Raw genomic sequence first — 20,057 nt, 5'->3', positions numbered from 1 at the left:
GAGGAAGAAACTGAATAAAGATGTACTAAATCAGTCACCTAAAAAAAAACAATATGGATAATTATGCAAACTCAAATACAACTTGCAAATCTCTGAAAGTGAAGTAACTTGAAATAAGATGTCTCAGACATCTGTATTTTGGTTGAGTAACAGTGAACAAAACAAAACAGTCTTCTACAAACCTGCAAGTACTTCAAATAAGCCTTTTTTTTTTTTTTACACTTAAGATGAACTAAAAGTATACTGCAAAGCAACACCGCTTGATCACTGATCAAGTTGATCAGTCTTCCGTTTTTGAACCTTCTAATTTATGTGAATTGTTAAAGTGAAAATTTCGCAAGTCAGAGTCTGAGAAAGACAGAAATAGCATTCTAACTTCTTTGAACTTTTAATCAGTTTCAAAATAAGAGGAAATCTTGAGATTTATATTTAAGATGCACTTAATGATATAATTTGCTTATACATACTTTGGGAATACCGAAGTCTCCCAAGTCTTATCATTGCTAGAGGAAACAATTCTTACCTTAAACGACAAATCACGCTTCAAATAACATTGGTTCATGTAAAATTAACAAACCTCAACTGCATAAAGAATATAGCAAGTCAACTCTCCCCAAAATTAAGTTTTGGCCATGCTCATTATGTCATTAAGCTAATGAAGCATGCTGTTGTGGATATAAAAATGTCTAGAAATACTTACGTAATGATCGTCGTCTCTTATTCTTTAACTTTCTCCTTTTATTCATTCCAGCTTTAGATGGAGATTCTTCTTTGGCCTTTGGCTGACTGGCAACTTTTGAAGAGTTTTGCTGGCTGAAGTGTGTGGGCACATGACGGGCAAGTCCTCCCTGAGATGCAAAGCTGGCATTGCAGCCACCAACTACACACTAATGAGAAAAGAAAATGAAACAACTGCATCAGAGCACTACACGGCAGTCATTCACAGAGGTTTCACAGATCTTTCAATTTGCTTTTTTTGGCTCAACCACCAACATATTAAAAGAAAGATCAACTCTTAATGACCATGCAATTCTAAAAATAGAAACAAAAGCATCTGAAATAAATTCCCGTTTGAACTTTGCAACTTATAACAGTTATTTCATGGTGTAATTCCTTTTCTAAATGCCTTACATTCTACAGTATTGTATAGCAGAAAACGTATCTTGAACAATGCACTGAATAATTCTTTTCATAGAAAAAACACAACAGAAGAACTTTTCTCCTACAGACCAGCATTATATCCCCTTGCCTTTTGAAACACAGCACTGTTATTCTGTATTTCCCCACAGTTCTACAGTCTTCTGTATTCAATACACTAGCATTCTATAACCTCCCTCTGTTGACAAAGTAAATTTGTCAAATAAAAAAATACATCCCCATCCACATGAAATTTGACATAGCTTAACACTTTTTATAAATGGAATACAAGGACAGTGATTGTATTTCACTTGCCTAAAACTAACTTCAGTAACTTGAAAAATTTATTAACACTATACACATTTCTTCTGGGATGGTATAATTATTTCAGAAGTATTTAATGAAGAGATGCCGTTTTCCCTGAAATGGAAAAATAAGACAAGCTCCAACAGTGACTAAGTAGAAGTACAGAAATCACAAGATACATACGACTAAGCTAGTAATGCCCACAATAACTACTAGTACTTTTGTATTTGGTTTACATTCACAATTCAATATTCATTTTGTATTGAAATAAATCGTATAGTTGGAGTGGTAGTCACAAACCTTTTATCTTCTGCTCTGAGCTTACAAGGGTAAAAGAAAATCTAAGTATTCCATCATGGGCTGCACAGAACTGTGTATCATCTCCTCCCTTCACAGCAAACTGGTGTGGCAGCTGCAACAGCAGTTCAGCAACAAGTAACGCTGCAACTACATACATAATACTAACTTTTCTCTGAGGACTAAAGAAGAATTTGCAAGCTCAAAGTAATCTGTCCCAAGCCTGCACATTTGATTGAAAGACAAGATGACAGCAGCAGAATACCACTCAGCATGTTTTGTTCCTAACACCCAGCTGTGCTGTTTTTCAACTGTGGCTGTTAAAAAAAAACTGAAGTATCTACCTCTGCCTCAGACCTAGCGAACTGTTTTCCTTGATTATTATAAAACAGGAATATAGTGTTCATAAAGGGAAATGTGTTATCCCCACTGACTTCATACTTGCTATAGGACTACAAGATTACATGATAATAAAAGACAAGAACAGGAGGATATTTTTAGTATTTTTATTTACATGGTTTTTAGAAAATTTCCTTTGAGCTTCTTAAGTATTGAGCTAACTAAAACCATGTAATTCCCTGACAAAAAGTTTTAAGATACGTATGTGATTCTCCCCATCTCCTCCACTGATACGCATCTCAAGAAGCATGTTGATCTCTAACAAAAACTTACTGCCTTGCCCTGTAATTACCCAAGCTCAAACAACAGCAGTACTGTACACTTACACTGTAATGACTTAATAAGAAATCGTAGCACATCTATATTCAGAACAAAGTATTCTTATCTCGTTCACACTATGGGAACTTCAATGTAATATTATTACAGCAAACTAATACTGAAGATGAAAAGTTACACTTCATCTCAAATACAAGGAACAAACTCACAATTCATAGATATAGATAAAATATGTGCATCAGTTTGACTGATTTTTTTTTAGTCTCCTGTTCTGAAGTCCTTGAAGCATCTGCTCTCTGGCTGACAAAAGCAGTTTTCATGAAACGACACTAAGCAACTAAATCTAAACTTAGGTTTAACTTTCATTAAGGTGCTACTGACAAGCTTCTAGCTCTTCCTGATCCTACAAGTGCTGACAAAAAGAAAATGAGCACAAACTAAAGCTATACCCTTAAGTTCAACCACACAGTGGGAAATTAAAAGTTCAATCTTTCCAAGGCCTACTAGAGGTCAAAAATAACTTCATGTCTTGGTACACTGCATTTATTATTACATACTAAATTTATTAAAGTGCAGTATCTAAAAGCAACACTTTCTGAATATATAAATATTGTGATGGCAAGATTCTAAAACATTCTAAACTACAAGTTTGTAAGACTTTGTGCTATTATTGCTAGAAAAAAAGCAGTCTTATGACTGACTACGGTTTGACTCACAATGTCACAACTTAAGTTTTATCTGTGCAGAAAAAACACAAATATAGATAATCAACATAGATTCACTACAGAAACTACTTCTTTTGTTCCACCCAAGTTTAACGTTTGGTCTTCTAAAAATAAAGTCCTCAATATATGCAACTTGCAACTGGTAATTATCTTTTTCCAGAAAGACTACTTACAGTCTGCAGCCTCGGCATGAAATACTTGCAAAGATCATCACATTCACATACTGTAGAGTTTGACACTACCTGATCGTATAATCAAGTAATCAACAGCTGATATACCAAAGATGACAACAAATGTCTTTGTAGTGGACAGAAGACAGTAGAAGAGGAGAAAAAGTATCTTACCTGTTTTTTTTTTTCTTTTTTTTCTCTAAAATAATATATCCAGCAATCCGTTACTAATGGATAAAGTCTCTTCTCTCCAAAGATAAAGGAGCAGTTCAGGCTGTCACTTCAGGATCTCTGGACGGTAAGTCACACCAAATCAGCTTCCCACCAGATAATTATACAGATCTAGAGGGCTTCTAATAAATCAAACTCAACTACTAAGCACAACTTTAAACCAGTCTCTTAATTTTTCCCCAAAAACTTTTATCTCAAAATTTTGCATTGAATTTGCAACATGATAGGTAGGGTCCGGATTGGTGGATATGTTACTTCAAGAGAAAATAAGTCAACACGTAAGAAGTTTAATTTCTCCAGTGTACCCATACCCACCATCATTAATGGGCAACAGTGACCACTGACTTTAAACAAGATATTCAAGTATCTAGCAATACAGATTTTTTTTTCCCTATCAAGTTCAAAATAATCAAATGCTCTTTTTTAGAATATTCAATGTGATTTTTTTTCCAATAAATGCAATATTAATATTTTAGACATCTGGACAAACCCTACTACTTCATCATTTGAGCATTAAAGCAGAAAATGTAAAGGCATTCTATCTGCGGCTGCAATGTTCTAATGAATAGAGGATATTCTGCCAAAAGAATAGTCAACATTAATTCCAAATGACAACTGAATTTGCTTGGTTTTGCTTTCCAGATTTCAACAATATGTTACTCTATTAAGAATCACATTAAGTGGACTTACTCCGTAATGAGTTCTGAAAGTTAGTTGGTAGAATGAGCACCAAGTTCCATTTTTATTGTTACTTTTTTCCTTTTTTTTTTTAAAGCAAAAAACAGAACCCTGCAATAAATTTCAGTAATGACATTTGATGTTGCTGCTGGAAGCATTCACCCTGTGAGCAAACTTTGCGTGACTGATCTTAAACATTAAAGAGCACACCCACTAGAATCAGTATGTGAAAGCAGTTGGTATCATACCCACACAATGTCTTGTATTGGAGGATTGCTATGAGCAATTATTTTGCTTAAAATCTCCCACACATTTGAGCTCACTTTCCCATTTGTTCTTCCATTGTGCCTAACACTTTTTATTTGTTAATCTACACTGCATGCTAAGAGTTCTTTTGGTATATCTACAAGTAACTTTCAATCCCTTCTACAGCAGCACTAGTGGTTCAAAAGTTTAAGTACCAACGCACTGCCACAGCACAATAACTATTCAACTACTTATTTAAAACAGCCAAGTTTAAGACAATGCCTTCTTGGCTTGCCAAAGAGTTACCAGCATCAGTTTTCTAGCTCAGACTGTTCCTTAAGTTCCATCTCTCTGTATGTTCTGAAAGCCAAAAAGTTTAAGTTGTTGAACTTATGACAGGACCTCTACTACACAATGATACTCCCAATGTTCCACCCATTTTTAAAAAGCTGCAAAAATTATACAAGTATAGAGCTAAAGAATGTTTATCTTTCAACTCTAGACATAAAATAATATGCAAATGTGAACATACTAAATGTCTTCAGAGAAATAATTACGTGCTCTGAGAACACTTTTTTTAAATGAATGCCTACAACAAAAAGATTGAAGGAACTGCTTATAGAAGTCTGGTTCTAGCTAAGAGAAAACTTCTAGCAACACAAAACTTATAATGTTCAGGTATTAAGAAGAGTAGCGTAACTTCAGAATGCCTAACAGCAGACCATAGGCAGCCAGTTAAGTTCTCAGACCAGAAATATGTTCTAGAAGACCAGTTTCTTTGCTCCTCTTGACAAGAGTAACAAATTTGGGAAACAACGCTTACCAAAAATATGATTAGAGAAGTATACTGCTTTGCAGAAATAATATTTGATTACAGATTAAGAACTAGCTGTAATGGTAAATGCCTCATTTAATTGACACACTTTTGCTTTGGAGGGATTCATGGCTACCCTAGGAAATAATATTTTCTAAACAACAAATTAGTGATGACTGCTTCAAAAATAAATACACAAATCCATCCAGTATTAAAAACCTTGAAGAGGGGAGGAAATAAAATAGAAAAAAATGAAAAAATTCTACAACTAAAAAGGAACCGAGGTCCAGAGTTCTATCCCAAAGACCTAGAGTATTATTTTTGCCTTAGTTTAGCAGATGAGTAAGATGTAAAGTATCTCCTACTTACTAAATGTACATACACTACTAGGAAGTTGCCCCGTATAAAAAAAATGGAGCTAATATAATCTCAAAAATAGGTATTCATAAGCAAATGTACTTTTTCCATGACATCGCTACTGCAATATTCAGGGGGTCTCGCTAAACCACACAAACAGAAACCACAGGAGAAACTTACAAAAATATGAAACAATTGCCTTTGTAATTTAGAAAGGGTTCTTTTCAGTGACAAATGAACCACACAGTTATATAGTTCATATGTGTACGTGGACAGGGCAGGTAAACCCACAAAGACCTTTTAAGATGAAAGCACAGCAGCTCATTTACAGGAGGACACAGCTTTTAAATCAAAGGACAGTGTTACAGGCACCACAAAAATAGGGAATTAAACCCACAATGGGAAACAACATAAAATGAATTCATTCACAGGCAAAAGATAGACAGAACAGGGATGAATCCTTCAACTGAATAGGTCTGCAAAAGGCAGCTTTATATGTGAGTCAATTCCCAACTGCTTTCCATTTTAATAGAATATTTTTGTCCCTTCTTTTGACTAGAAATTTAGGAACATACCAACCTGCCATATATTTATTAACCTCTTCATTAAACAATTATAGTTTTCTCATACCTTTAGAAAAGTAAGTTTTCTCTGCATTTTATCATCACCTCCTTAGCTAACAGCCTTTGCCTTTCATAAAACCACCCTGAACAATTCATTCAAACAACAGCGCCAAGCTCTGTCATTTCCACTGCCTGCTAAGTAAATAAATGCCAGAATTTGTGAGGAATTTATTAAGAAAAACAGCGAACGATGTGGCATTTTTTAGTGAGTCCTCTAAATTGATTCCTTCCTTTAAACTAGAACTCTAGTGTAATCTTACAAAGTAACAGTTTTTTTCTTTTTTTAATTTAGGGGTTTTTTAATTTAGGTAATTAAGAACAACGTCTTTAATTCAACTCTAACTTGAAAAACTATGGCTTCTGCTACAAATCTGAGCAATTACGATTTGTAAGAACAGCTAAATGCAAAAACATTTTCAACTGCTGTAAAACAAAGCAACAGCTGATCCTGAATGTTTTAAGTGATTTTCTATCAGACAGATTTCAAAAGCTTGAAAAAGTAAAGGAACAAGTGAAAAAAGGAGTCTAGTTAACTAACAGGTTACCACGATCACGTCACATGGGCTCTGAAGACTATATTCAGCATAAATGAAGGGGGAACAAAAAAATTTTTTTTTTTACAAAAATTCAGACCACTATTATCCTCTACCCAGAGCTCCCAGGAACAGATTTGGAAATACAAAGATAAAATGCAAACAGGAACACTGAAGACAACTGTAGGAAAAAAAGGGAAGTGACGCCCTTTGAGCCACAATGAACTATTGCAATCCTAGCCTATGCCTTATTCTTTCCCTGAGTGTGACCAGGGGAAACTAGCTGGTGAAATAATCCACGCTTAACACAAGATGCTTATTATCAGAACTAACAGTTTGGAACTGTAGGGCTTTAGCTGTAAAGAACCTAGCCAAAAACAAACAAACCAAACCGTGGGATATTAATTTTACTCACACGGCTAACTCACTCCCCAAGACTCAAGAAGTACTCTTCCTTTTTTCTGAGGTATACTCTCCTCTTATAAACTCAATATCTCTAAATTGAGTTTCTTTGATCTTTAACAAGCAAGTCTTCAAACTAACCTACCGGAAGACTTGTCTGTAAGACAGAAACCTGCCATTGCACTTTAAAGCTCATCCTCAGTTCTAAAATGAGAAGAAAGAAGGTACAAGTTTCCCCCAATTACTCATTTTCAAGTTTGATTCAAGGATTTGCAGTTACAATTAGATCAGTTACTGGAACAATCATATTTGAAAGCTTCTTTCAGAGATCTATGATCCTTACGCTATGCTTCCAAGACCACGCTAACTTAATTCCTTTGAACAAAGGATACAATAAACTCAAGAACAAATTTCCTCCCTGCTATTCACTCTGTAACAAACTTTCAGACTAAACTAAGCAGTTTGGAAGGAAATATATATATATATAATTTAAAAAAAAAGAACTTTCACCTGCACTGAACTATTTTTACTCCCTGGGTTTCGAGTATAGTTTTTTGTCATAGCTACTATTATAAGCTGTGCAGAAGCAGTAACTTCTGAAAGAGGTCACTGTAACAGAAAAGTACTTTTTAGTAATAAAAATACCCTAAAATAAAAAAAAAAGTAGATGATGTTGTGTGAGAAGACAGAAAACAGAAGTGTAGAAGCAGTGACTGAAACTTGATGGGTTGGGACAGGGAAGGAAGGTATAAAATGCTACCTAGATTTAATAAAAACACCCTCATTCATTTTTCAAATCCTAGATGGAAGAACTTCAATCTGAAGTAGTGTGGGTGGGACTTACCATCAAGTGATCCAGGACTGACAGCTATGAACTGCCCCAACTGTATCCATAAGAGGATGAAGCAACTCATTAATAACGGATTGGTGGATATGGGAATGATAAACATTACTATACCTAGAATTGCAGGTACAGATTAGGGGGAGAAAGAAAGAGAAAGTTAGAAAATACTATGCAGGAAATACAGTCAGCTCAACGGTCCTGCATTCCTGACTTCCTTATTATTCTCAGAGAAGTTAACCACACACAGACGCTGACTGTTTCAACTCAATACTGTTAACAAAAACAGCTTGCTCAAGCACAGAACGTGCACCGTCAGGCAAAGTGTGAAGCATGAGGCAAAGCATCTCACTGTTATACCGTAAACAGCTCAACTTGGAAAAGCACGCGAAACTGAACGTAAGCATTATTTCACTTTAGATCACCCTACAGTTTATAGGTTAAAAAGAACAGGGACAGAAAAGCAAAAACAATATCTTCAATTGAGCTTCATAACAGAACAGGATCTTTGGGCACTAACATGGCAAAAGTGCAAGTTCACCTCAGTTGGTAAGTTTTAACAAATCCTCCTGCGATGGCATTTTTCAATTAATACATTATATAAGGAAAAATGAATATAATGCTCTTAAAATCAAGGATAGTATACCTTGCTATGAAACTTACCTTGAAAGGTTTGTCCCCACTATGCGTCAGCATATGCCTCTGCAACCAACTTTGACTTGTTGAAGGTGTATTATATACTTTGCAACCTTTCCACAAGCAAACAAACACCTGACAAAGTAAAAATGTGGTAAGTTTACACAAGCCAAAGAAAACTGTACAAAAAAAAAAAAAAAGACTTAGCAAAGAAGCCTGCTTCCACAATACACATTCAAGAAATTTGAGTTAACCATTTATTCTGCAACATATTTCTCATCTCACCAAGGCAAAAACAACTGAAACCACACGTAGCCAAAAATAAAACATAAAAAGCCAGGCAATCCTGCAGATAAACACAATCAAGAGCCACAGCTTGTGTTTGCACTGTGTATCAGTATTACCCAAGCACTGAGGTACAGAACTTCTACATGATGAAATTTACACAGCAAAGATAGAAAGGATAAAATGATTTAGTTTCATAAGCAAGAAATAACCTCATTCTTTAAGAAGGCAAAGTTCAAGTCTTAATTAAAACCCAGTTGTTTAAACATCAGTTTTATATTATAGAATAATGGATACCCCTAGTTAAGGTCTTAAGCTCACTTCCTGATGAATAAAGTTAAAATCTTCCATAGGATTCCAAAATCTACGGGTGTTTAGCTATTTCGGTGTACAGATTAGTCACACGCACAATAGTGCATTAAAGGGAGTAGAACTTACTCATGCTGCTTTTCTCTCTCCTCTCATTGTGTCTATCTATAACCTAGAGAATAAAAAAGCTCAATGAACTTGGCTTTCATCAGAAATTCCTCAACAAGTCTGTGTGTGAAGGGAGGTACAGCCCTAATTTTTAGCAGCAGAATACAGTCCCCAGGAATAGCATTGTCCAAAATACTTTCAGAATACCTTTCAGAACTGCAAGCAACTAATTGGATTTGAGTTTCTTGTTCTCTTTCAGAGATTAAAAAACTGAACCTTCAAAAGACTGTACTTTCAAAACAAAAGAATAGCCAGGGAAGTGCTATGTGCTTGCTATATAACATACAGATACCCCAGCTTACTAATGCAAAGCTGGAAAATCTTGTACGCCTATGTGACTGATCAAGGTCTACTGACCCATGAGGCCCAACTTTCTGATGCTTTGGTGTCTGCTGCTTCTCAGTTTTAAGGTCTCCCTGCAGCCACTGAACTGGAATTTTCAGATCTCTGGTACTGAAATCGTTCCTTAATTGTCCCAATATTTCCATCAACTGCAGAACACAGCAAGGAATGACTATGAAACAACAGGCTGCTGAAATGCAGTCTCCTCAGAAAACACGCACTTGGTTTTACAACAACTCACAAGAAACCCCGGCAAGGCTTTTTGGGAAAATGTGTCTGAAGGCTGAATCCAAAATATCTCGAACAAAACGTTTTAGGGATGTAAAACTATTCCATTAGTGTATCCTGGACATTCATGATTCTACATGGAGTCGAATCGTTATCTTAGTATTAGCTTGGAAAAAATATATGTTATAACCATAAAAGCAATGTGATAAGCACGCTTATAAGTTCCCAGTAAGCATTTACTACTACTTTCCTTCAAGTTTATAGTCACTGAGTTGAATAAGTTTTGAAATCCAATGAAAACCCCCCCGGAACACGCACCACTTAACCTCCTCACCAGCAGATGGCGAACCAATCCTTGGAAGAAAACAGCCAGCATCATTCCCCTGCCAGAACAACCAGTGGAGAAACTTTATAACAAATAAACCAACTCCACCAGGGGGAATAAAAGAAGTGTGAACTGAACGCAATAATCAGGTGCGTAGCGTTCCCAACAGCTGTCTCTTTCAGAAAGATGAATACAGTGACATTTCCTAAGTAAAAATATCCATAAATCACACCACACTAAACATAAACACACAAATACAGTATGAAAAAGCTGAAAATGTTTCAATCACTTTTTAAGAAATGAAAAGGGGTCATGGGTGGGACAAAGGTCACCAAAGACGCATTTATATGAAAGTCCACAGGATACTGATGCATCTCATCCACTTAATCATTTCATCCAGGATACACGTAACGCTTTTATAAAACTATAAACAGTTACAGAAATCTATCTCATGGGTGACTAAGAAGTTGGCACATTGGTCGGATGATTCTGTCTGGAGTTTGGACTGAAAAAAAAGTCACTAAATATCAAGCTGGAAGTTCAGTCAATAACAAATAACATCAGCTAAATGCAGTCAATGAGTCACAGCCACCACTGTGACACAACTGAAGTACAGAGTTAATATTACACTACTTGGAGATTGTTTCAAACATTAAAATTGAGAAACCTACCAAAACTGCGCCACTTAACCAGGTATTAAACTGAAATACACGTACTTCAATTAAGAAAAAATACTAGATGGCAGGTCTTACACCTTCAATGTAACCGCATCAGTACAACAAACAGAACTGTTTTGCTAAGACTTGCACTCCCAAGACAACCAGTCTTACTTCCATCTTATATTTATCCATATATTCTATTACTAACAAGACTCCCATTTGTAAAAATAACCAAGATGTGACTTAGACTGAGTTAACATGCAGTAACACATACACTAGAAGTTATAAGAAAATTAGTTTCAAGTATTTCTATGTAAGCCAGCATATCAGGATGCTGAGAAATTACTACATCTATTGAAAATTCAATAGATTCAAGTATTTTATTAAGAACGCATTTTTTTTTTAAAGCTAGCCATTCAATCAAAACCACAGAACAGCAAAATAAAGTGAGTTGTGTAAAACACAACAGTTAAATATCCAAAACCACACTGCTGAGAGCCTAATCTCAGTTGCCACTAGCTACAGAATTTATATTTTATAACACAAAATTACTACCATCATTAAGAAGTGCAAAATCAGTAACTAAGAAAAAGGGAGAAAAGAAAACACCAACCCCTCCTCGCTGACCATCCACATGTATGGAGCGAATATGATCTGCCAAATCCGGGCTGGAGCTGAAGCAAGCGTGGCAGTGGTCCCAACAACAGTTATAAGCAATGCTTTTTGCAGAGGAAGCAGGAACTCCTTGTCCATTCATCATCACCGGAGTTGAACGTCCACTGGAAATTGTGCTGTCTACATCCATAATAGTGCTGCTTATGCTGTAAGAAGAAAGTTTGCGTTTGTTACAAATTTTACTTGTTCCATTAACGTGCAGCTCTTTATGGCATTACATCAGATTCAGTTTGGTCAAAAAGAATATCTTACACGAACTTATTTATTATGGTTCATCACCTTAAATAAAACATTCAGTCAGGGAATAGCTACTATCACTCCACTGTATAACTCCTGGACAGCAGCAACAAAAGACAGGGCCGGAAAGTTTTCTCCCTCTCGCAAACGTGCCAGAAAATCTTGTGTGGTTACAGTTACTTCCAAGCTACATCAGTCATTCCTTATTTTTATTTATGGGGTGAGGGGAAAGCACGTGTGGTGAGACCAGAAGTGTATCTACACCTACATCCACAATTGGCCCTGAAGTTTTACAGGATGTTTAAGACTCCCACACTTAATTCCTTGCCCTGGTAGTATGTCTATCACACGGATAGACTAAATTAATGATCTGATCTTGTTTGGGGTTGTTGGTTTGGTGGCTTTTTTTGGGTGGGGGGAGGGGGTTGGGGGAAGTCTGGGGAAATAAACTTTTGCAAAGAAGTTCGCAGCAACAATAAGAACATATGGACAGCAGGGTCATTTTTATCAGCTGGTCTGTTAAATATCATGACAGATGTAGAGCCAAGAATGAAACTGGACCAGAAAAAAAACTGCAGAGTGCTCTTTCCATATTAATGTAAGAAGTACAGAGGTAGATGGATGATGTTCCTGGATAAAAATTAAATAGCTACAGACATACCTTTTTTTAACCTAGTAAACGTGCCCATTGCCTTTTAGAACCCTTTATGTTTGTCTTCCACAAAGCCACAGAATTACAGGACAGCTCGTCTTTGAAAGAACCTCAGGGGGCGAGTTAGTCAAATTTCCTGCTCAAATAGGAGCAAGTGAGATCAGATAGCTCACAGCCTTCTACAGTTAAGTTTTTAAAGGGTATTTTCAAAGGCTGAAGTTTCTGCTACCTTTCTAAACTGTTTTTCCAAACGTCCGATTAACCTCATTGTGGAAAAAGGGAAGAATTTCCTAACATCTCATCAGAATTTCTAGTGTTGCAACTTCAGTCTGTCGTCTTTCGTCTTCTTCAGATTATAGTTGACAACTCCAGCCCCTCCTTTGCTTATCGGTAATAAAAAAGCAATAACCCTCCCATTCTTATTCTAAAACGGAAGAAACCCAACCTCTCAGCCTCTCCATGCAGAGAGCCTTCTTCAGCCTTCTAACCAGCCTGGAGGCACTCCACTGGATGCTCTCCAGTATATCACTATCTGGGAAGCATCTGTACAAATAGACAGAGTAGTCCAGACGCAGTTTCAAATGTGCCAGCTAGAGGAAGGATTACTTCTACTGACCTGATGGATACACCTTTTCTAGTACAGCCTAGTATGTGGCAGTGATTTTTACCTAAGGGTCTTCACATAGTCTTCTGAGTAAAGTGCATGGAAAAAATAAAAATCAAATGGTATTACCTTAAAGGAAATGTTGTTCCGTATTTCTGACACCATACCCACTACTATTCTATAATATATTTTGACATGGATGAAACAAAAGCTGCATCATTATTCAAAATTAGAGGATATTGTCAGTATGTTTGCTCTTTTGCTTTAAAATAATTTATTAGGAAACTCGCATCATCTTACTTCTTTCTTCCCTTAACGACTACTAGCTAGCATTTTTTTCCTGATTTCAAAATTGTAGTTTTCCTTGTTTGTATTTTTCCCCCTCCTCAGCCATAGGCATTCCACTACATTTGTCAATATCAAATTTCATGCTTTACTTAAAATAACAGACTCCCTTTACAAAGCTTTCCAGTTAAAACTTACCCTGAGCAATTCCTTTAGGGAAAAAAAAAAAAAAAAGAAAGTTTTAGAGACCTTGTCAGTTTTTTTCTTACATAGAAGTCTATCAGATATGAATTTGCTAAATATTATACAAATATCATCTTCTATTTTTCAATTTTTAAAAAAAGACCTAACCCCTTACAAGGCATGCCTTTTCCTCATGAAAACCACACTGGCTTATTCCTGCTACACAACATTTTTCCAAACGCCCATTATTTATTTCATTCCCTTTTCTATATCCTAAACAGACACAGCTTTCCACGCCCCACCTCTCACCCCACCTTCTTTCTTCTGTACAAGAAGTAGTCTTGGTTCCTTACACGACACAAGCTCATAGTGATAAAGCAAAAGCAGCCAACAGAAGCCTACAGATATGGTTTTGAATCTGTTCCATGTTTCCGCCTTTTCTCAGAACTCTATTTTATAATCACCAGAACCTTCTAAAAACACAACTAGAGCTGAGTTGAAGCTCCAGGCCCAACAGCGCTACGAGCAACTAACTACAAAATACTAGTAACAGCTATTAGTATCCTTCTAGGAAGATATCAAGCCTTAAAGTGTAAAGTATGTTGCAAGTAATCCCATTTTTTCCCCCATGCCAGGTCCACGACAGATGGACCAGGGACTGACATTTCTATGCCAAATGTTATTCTTGAAAGCAAAATCTGTAAAATCAGGTTATGAAAGCAAAAACTACTGACAGCCAGCAGTTTGCCCTTGTGGTCAAAGAAGGCCAACAGAATCCTGGGGTGCATTAAAAAGAGTGTGGCCAGCAGGTCAAAGGAGGTGATTCTCCTCCCTACTCTGCCTTGGTGAGGCCACATCTGGAGTACAGCGTTCAGTTCTGGGCTCCTCAGTTCAAGAAAGACAGGGAACTTCTGGAGAGAGTCCAGTGGAGGACCACAAAGATGATGAAGGGCCAGGAGCATCTCCTTATGAGGAAAGGCTAAGAGACCTGGGGCTGCTCAGCCTGGAGAACACTGAGGGGGATCTGTCAATGCTTATAAAATATCCAGTGGGCAGGAGACAAGTGGATGGGGCCAGGCTCTTTTCAAAGGTGCCCAGCAACAGAACAAAGGGCAATGGGCACAAATGGGAACACAGGCAGTTCAACATGAATATGAGGAAAAACTTCTTTGCTGTGAGGGTTATAGAGCACTGTAACAGGCTGCCCAGAGAGGTCGTGGAGTCTCCTTCTCTGGATATATTCAAAACCTACCTGGACACTTTCATGTGCAACCTACAGTAGGGAACCTGCTTTAGGAGAAGTGTTGTACTGGATGATCTCCAGAGATCCCTTCCAACCCCTATGACTCTGCGATGAAAAAGAAGATTATGCTGTATAAATAATGTTCCTCCGACACATCCAAGTTCTAGAGATATCCTATAAGTTTTCTCAAAATCAGCATTCAGAAATAGTTTCGAATGCGTATGTGGTGGCACATCGGCTGACCAATACTGAATATAGTAACACGACACTGACTGGTGGTTCCAACACGGATTTGGTTAATCAATGACAGCAAAGCACTACAGGTGCCCTATTCATACGATAGCTGCTTCAGATCATTTCAAGCAGATAAATAACCATAACTTTATCATGGTTGACAGGTACTAAAGCATAGAATTTTAACATATTTTAAACAGGAGCTCACGCTTCCAAAATCTGTACAGTCAAGTCCATGTTCTCTACATCCACTGACAGCATTAGGACCATTCTCAAAAACCCCACGTAAAGACATAGGCAAACACTTGTTTAAGAAGAGGTATGGACCTGATAACCAGAAGGACAGACCAAGAATTGTTATTCAGCACGGTTCTCTCAAGGGTTCCCTGCTTTTAAAGCCTGGTCTGAAGGGTGAAAGCAACGAGAAAGCACGACCCAGTACAAACTCTGTGAAGGATGAAAGCATGCACATCTGCATACACGTGTGTGGTTTCACCAGTTCACAAGCATGCAATCTGAAAATTTCCCTAAGCTGTGATACAAAAATTAATTAATCAACCTGTAGCATGACACAGTTACTTCACATTATAAGTGCAATGCAACAAATATTGACTTTACAATACAAAACCACAGGTCTCTTAATGTTTCACAGCTCAGGAAATGCAAATTCAAGGGTTATTTTTTTCTTTAATCTTCAAAATGCTACTCTACTTGTAGAAAACTACTTTTATTTTTTGAAGAAAAACACGCAAGAGTTGGAACTAGTGATACTGATCCAACAAAAGATACTATGATGAACAGGTGTCTTAATGACACAAGAAACCAGCAACACTCAGAAAGCCAATCTGATTGCAATAGTTTAATGTTTGCCTAGTTTAGCTCTAATAACCTAAGTGCTTGCTAAAGGCTAACAGATTAGAGTTGCAACCCTGGAGGTTTTAAGACATGTGTGGACATGACACTAAGGGACATGTTTTAGTGGTGGGACTTGCTAAATCAGGTTGACCGTTGGACTAGATGACTTTGAAGGTCTTTTCCAACCTAGATTCTACAGTTGCTATGAAAAATTAATATTAGAGGAACTGGAATAAAAGAAGGTTGCCCATAACACTTCAAAAGAAGTAGCATATAGAATTTCTTGGAAGTTGATCTTCAAGTGTTACATTGGACTATAGTTCTTCAATGTATGCAAGACAAAGTAAAAATGAAAAAAGGAACTGAAATCCAGCTTGGTGATAGTAGATCAGCACTTCATTTAACAGAACTCCTTCCGTTCTTCTAGCTTGCATAACCAAGACATAGAAAGTACAGATGAATATTGCTGTAACAGGCCCTAAACAGCGTAACTGCTTACAAAACATGTAAGCAATGGTCAGGGTCACACAATAAGAGATCATTTGCTAGTTGTTCTCTCAACAAGCTCCCCTAAAAAGCAAGAAACCTGCTGTTCTGACACTGCTTTTCAAGAAATAACCAAATAAAAAAAACCCAAATAGTCTCTTTATTTTGTACCTCCAAAAGCAATCAGTTTTAGGTTATCAGCTTCCTAGCAGTACACCAATAATTGAGATTATTTAACTTTTACTCTATCTCACTTAGCGAGTTCTAGGTCAGTGAGGAAAGACTGTGAAGAGAACCAATGGAAGACCAGCAACATCTTTCCTCTCTGGTGTGTTTTGTACAGCTCAAGCACATGCACATTTTGTCCAGTAAGCCAAACATCGAGGAAATATCAAGAAGCTTTTCAAATAAAGTTTACAGATACATGGCATCAGAAGAAACACTGACTTGGAAGATCACTTAACTTTCAATTGCTATTTCAAGATCAAGGAGAAAAATGATGATACGTTTCAGAAACAGAACTGTGGCTGCTGCTGAAGTCTATGAAGATTTAACTACAATGCTTTTTGCTCAATCTGCTGATTTACCCGCTATTTATTGGGATCTCAGAAAGGGGATGAGAGCAAGGTGTGCACATGGGTAAGACCTAACCCGCCAGAGTCCTGACCTGAAGCACATTAACCCAGCCCAAACAGGGCTGGGCTACTACAGCAGCGTCTGTGTATCTTTCAACTCCTGAATACAGCTTTCTAATCCAATCTGACCTTGGATCACGCCGAGCAGAAAAAGTTCCATAACAAAAGGGAAGGTAGTAATGGCAAGCACATCTACTTCTGCTTCACTTTCTTTTTGCTTTCTCCTTTAAAATCCACAGAGCATGTGAGAGTAATAATATGTATCAGAGAACAGAGCAAAGTAAAGAAAGAAAACTTTCTGGCAAACTACAGATGAAGAAAAGATATTGAAACAATTTTTAGCTAAAAAAAAATTGAAAACAATTTTTTCCTGCTTCTTTTTTTTTCCTCCCCTCTAAGTCCTTTTTCCTCAGCTGCGAGATCTGTTTAAATCCTGACTGCCACTATCAAAGCAGAATGACACTAGTTCAACTTAAGCGCTTGTGGCATTCCCCTATTGCTAGTGACAGACAGGTCTGGGTTTGCTCCCGAGCTGTAAGCAGGCTTCAGCTCTATTGTAATGGATCTATAGACCATAGCCTGATGAAGAACGTTAGACATTTGAGTTTCAGAGAGTTCAACTCAGGGGTCATCCCAAACAATAGAGCATCAAAAACAGTCACTGCTGGAGAGAGCCTGCATACACAATAGCTGTTTTTAAGCAGCATCATTCAAAAGACTGACTAATTACTAAAATTTAAAACTGTTACAGCAAGCACAACGTAGTCTTCCAGACTGTTTTTCCCTACTTTCATCCGAATCCAAGCACCAGAATAAACCTTAAGTTAAAATCACAGCCCTAGGGGCAAGAACTGAACACTGTTCCAAATCGCCTTACTAAACCAACACCTAATTTTACCAAGTCTGCAAACGCTGGCAAACAATGCCTTCCAGATGTAGCAAGGTAGAACTGAAAGTAAGGCATCTTCTCAGAAGAGCTGAACCTTTTTCCTTTATTATGGCCAACAACTTTGAAATGAAACTGACATTTAAAGTGTGTTCATTAAGCAACACAATTAACGTAAGCTTAACTAAAGGAATCATTACCTCAAAGGCGCTGCTGGAGGTCTTATTTTTACATTTTAGCTAAAAATAATCAAGTTGATAATGAGGATGTATTAAGACATTTATTTAAGCATCACTTTCATGTTAAAACATTAGTACCTGCACAGTCTATGCTGAATGCGAACCAAATGCATCTAGCTGATTAACTCAGTCCAAACTGTATTTAGAAACAATCCTGAGACTGAAACATTAGCAATAATGGCTAAATAGAGCAGCAATAGTTAAACACACACGAGAAAATTTCTTCAAGCATTTTCAGTCTTGGATTATTATTCTGCTTTAAGGATCCGAACAAAATTAAGCTATTGTTGGAATTGCATAAGTACAAGTATTTCCTTTTGAGGGAAAAAAAAATCTCCAAATTCATCCCAATTTAAAATGCACAAGTTTCAAACCACATAACTTACCACATGCACATTCGGGCACTAACTGCTGTGTACAGTTAAATGTGAATGAAAATATAATGGGTCTGTGATTTAATGCATTACAAAAAAATCGTGTGTTGCACATCATTCCTGACACACACTTAGCTCTCCAAGTTGATTGATTTCCTCACAACTGCAAGTAATCCCTTCTATTGAATTTAATGAATGAAATGCCCCAATTTCTTCCCCCCCCCCCTTTTTTTTTGTTAATCTTTCAGAACAACAGACAGTAGGGGTTTAGAAATAGTATCAACAAAAAAACAGAAGCAGCAAGAACAGCATAACTGTATTTTCACTTTCCATCAGCCCCCATTAGCCACCGGGTACCAAACACATGCACAAAAGCCCAATCAATTTACAGCTATATTTTTAATGTCTGCTACACATATTCCCTGCAGACCTTAACTGAAGTAACCTTCCCTCAGGCAAAATTCAGACCTAACAGATGGGCCTTATACCATGCCCTTGAGGGTCAACAAGCAGTAGGTTCTGTCTGATCAACAGGAGCTCATTGCAGAGTTACAGTACCTCCACTGAGAATGCTCAGCTTCCAGTACCCAGATGTTCAGTACGTAAGTAAGCAAAGGACCCAGATGATTGCAGCTAACACCGAGGGAAATGAGTTTGACAGTTCCTATAATAAATAACCTCATCTTGCAACACAATAATTTTAAAACCAACACCGATTTCAGGGAACATACACTGCAGTGTTGCTAAAACCAACACTACAGAGAAGCCATCAAGCCACACTAAATGTAACTAATTAATCTTCTAGAATACATAGTGCCGATCAAGTCATAAAAGCATCAAATCTACAGAAGATGCCTCTGACTGGATGAAAGCATAATTAACATTCAAGAATCCAAATACTACGAATCTCACTGGAAGTAGGTGAATATTTTAAGGATAAAAACACACTGCCAGTTTCTTTAGCTTCATTAGCCTGTGAAATACCTTGTCAGTTCTACATGAAGCTTCAGCTACTTTGTTCCAGTACATACGAAGGAAGCTTAAAGATGACTGAACTGGAAAACTCAGAGGAGAAACAAAACAAAAAAACCCACTCAGAATAATGGAAACCAAACAACAGACATTTCTTACAACAACTTAAAGGGTTAAAACCTGGAATTCCAACAGAAAAGCTTTTACAATGTGAAAGACCAAATCACAATTAGGTACTAATCCCAAAACAAAACAAACAACATCAATCCGGATCATTCAATTACAAATGCCAAATCAAAACAGAACGAAAACCGAAAGGAAAAAAATTGCAGTGCTTAGTGACACACCAGAGCTCTACATTATCTTCACATTGCTAGGAAAAGTCAAGAGAGAAAAGAAAAGGTTCAGTAGCTTCCCAACCACATATCCCTTTCCAAAACAAGCAGTAGAAGTCTGGGGCACAAAACAGACCGCATAACAGCTTTTCAGCTTTTCTAAGGCCATCAAATT

At 37.1% G+C, this 20,057-nt stretch overlaps 1 protein-coding gene across 2 annotated transcripts in view; it reads right to left on the bottom strand.

Annotated features, from left to right (window-relative positions):
* The window catches only part of AEBP2 (AE binding protein 2), a 51,332-nt gene that overhangs the window by 20,371 nt on the left and 10,904 nt on the right, over positions 1-20,057 (bottom strand). For both annotated transcript variants that reach the window (XM_021391141.1, XM_021391148.1), the window contains exons 2-4: positions 11,601-11,808; positions 8,699-8,806; positions 701-887 (exon numbers count right to left, since the gene is read on the bottom strand). In XM_021391141.1, the coding sequence (XP_021246816.1) occupies positions 701-887; positions 8,699-8,806; positions 11,601-11,808 (503 nt within the window). The remainder of the gene's footprint in view (positions 1-700; positions 888-8,698; positions 8,807-11,600; positions 11,809-20,057) is intronic.

The sequence above is a fragment of the Numida meleagris genome, chromosome 1, assembly GCF_002078875.1.
Source record: "Numida meleagris isolate 19003 breed g44 Domestic line chromosome 1, NumMel1.0, whole genome shotgun sequence".
Taxonomy (NCBI): domain Eukaryota; kingdom Metazoa; phylum Chordata; class Aves; order Galliformes; family Numididae; genus Numida; species Numida meleagris.
The sequence above is the reverse complement of the archived record's forward strand: the minus strand, read 5'-3'. Positions and strand labels throughout refer to the sequence as shown.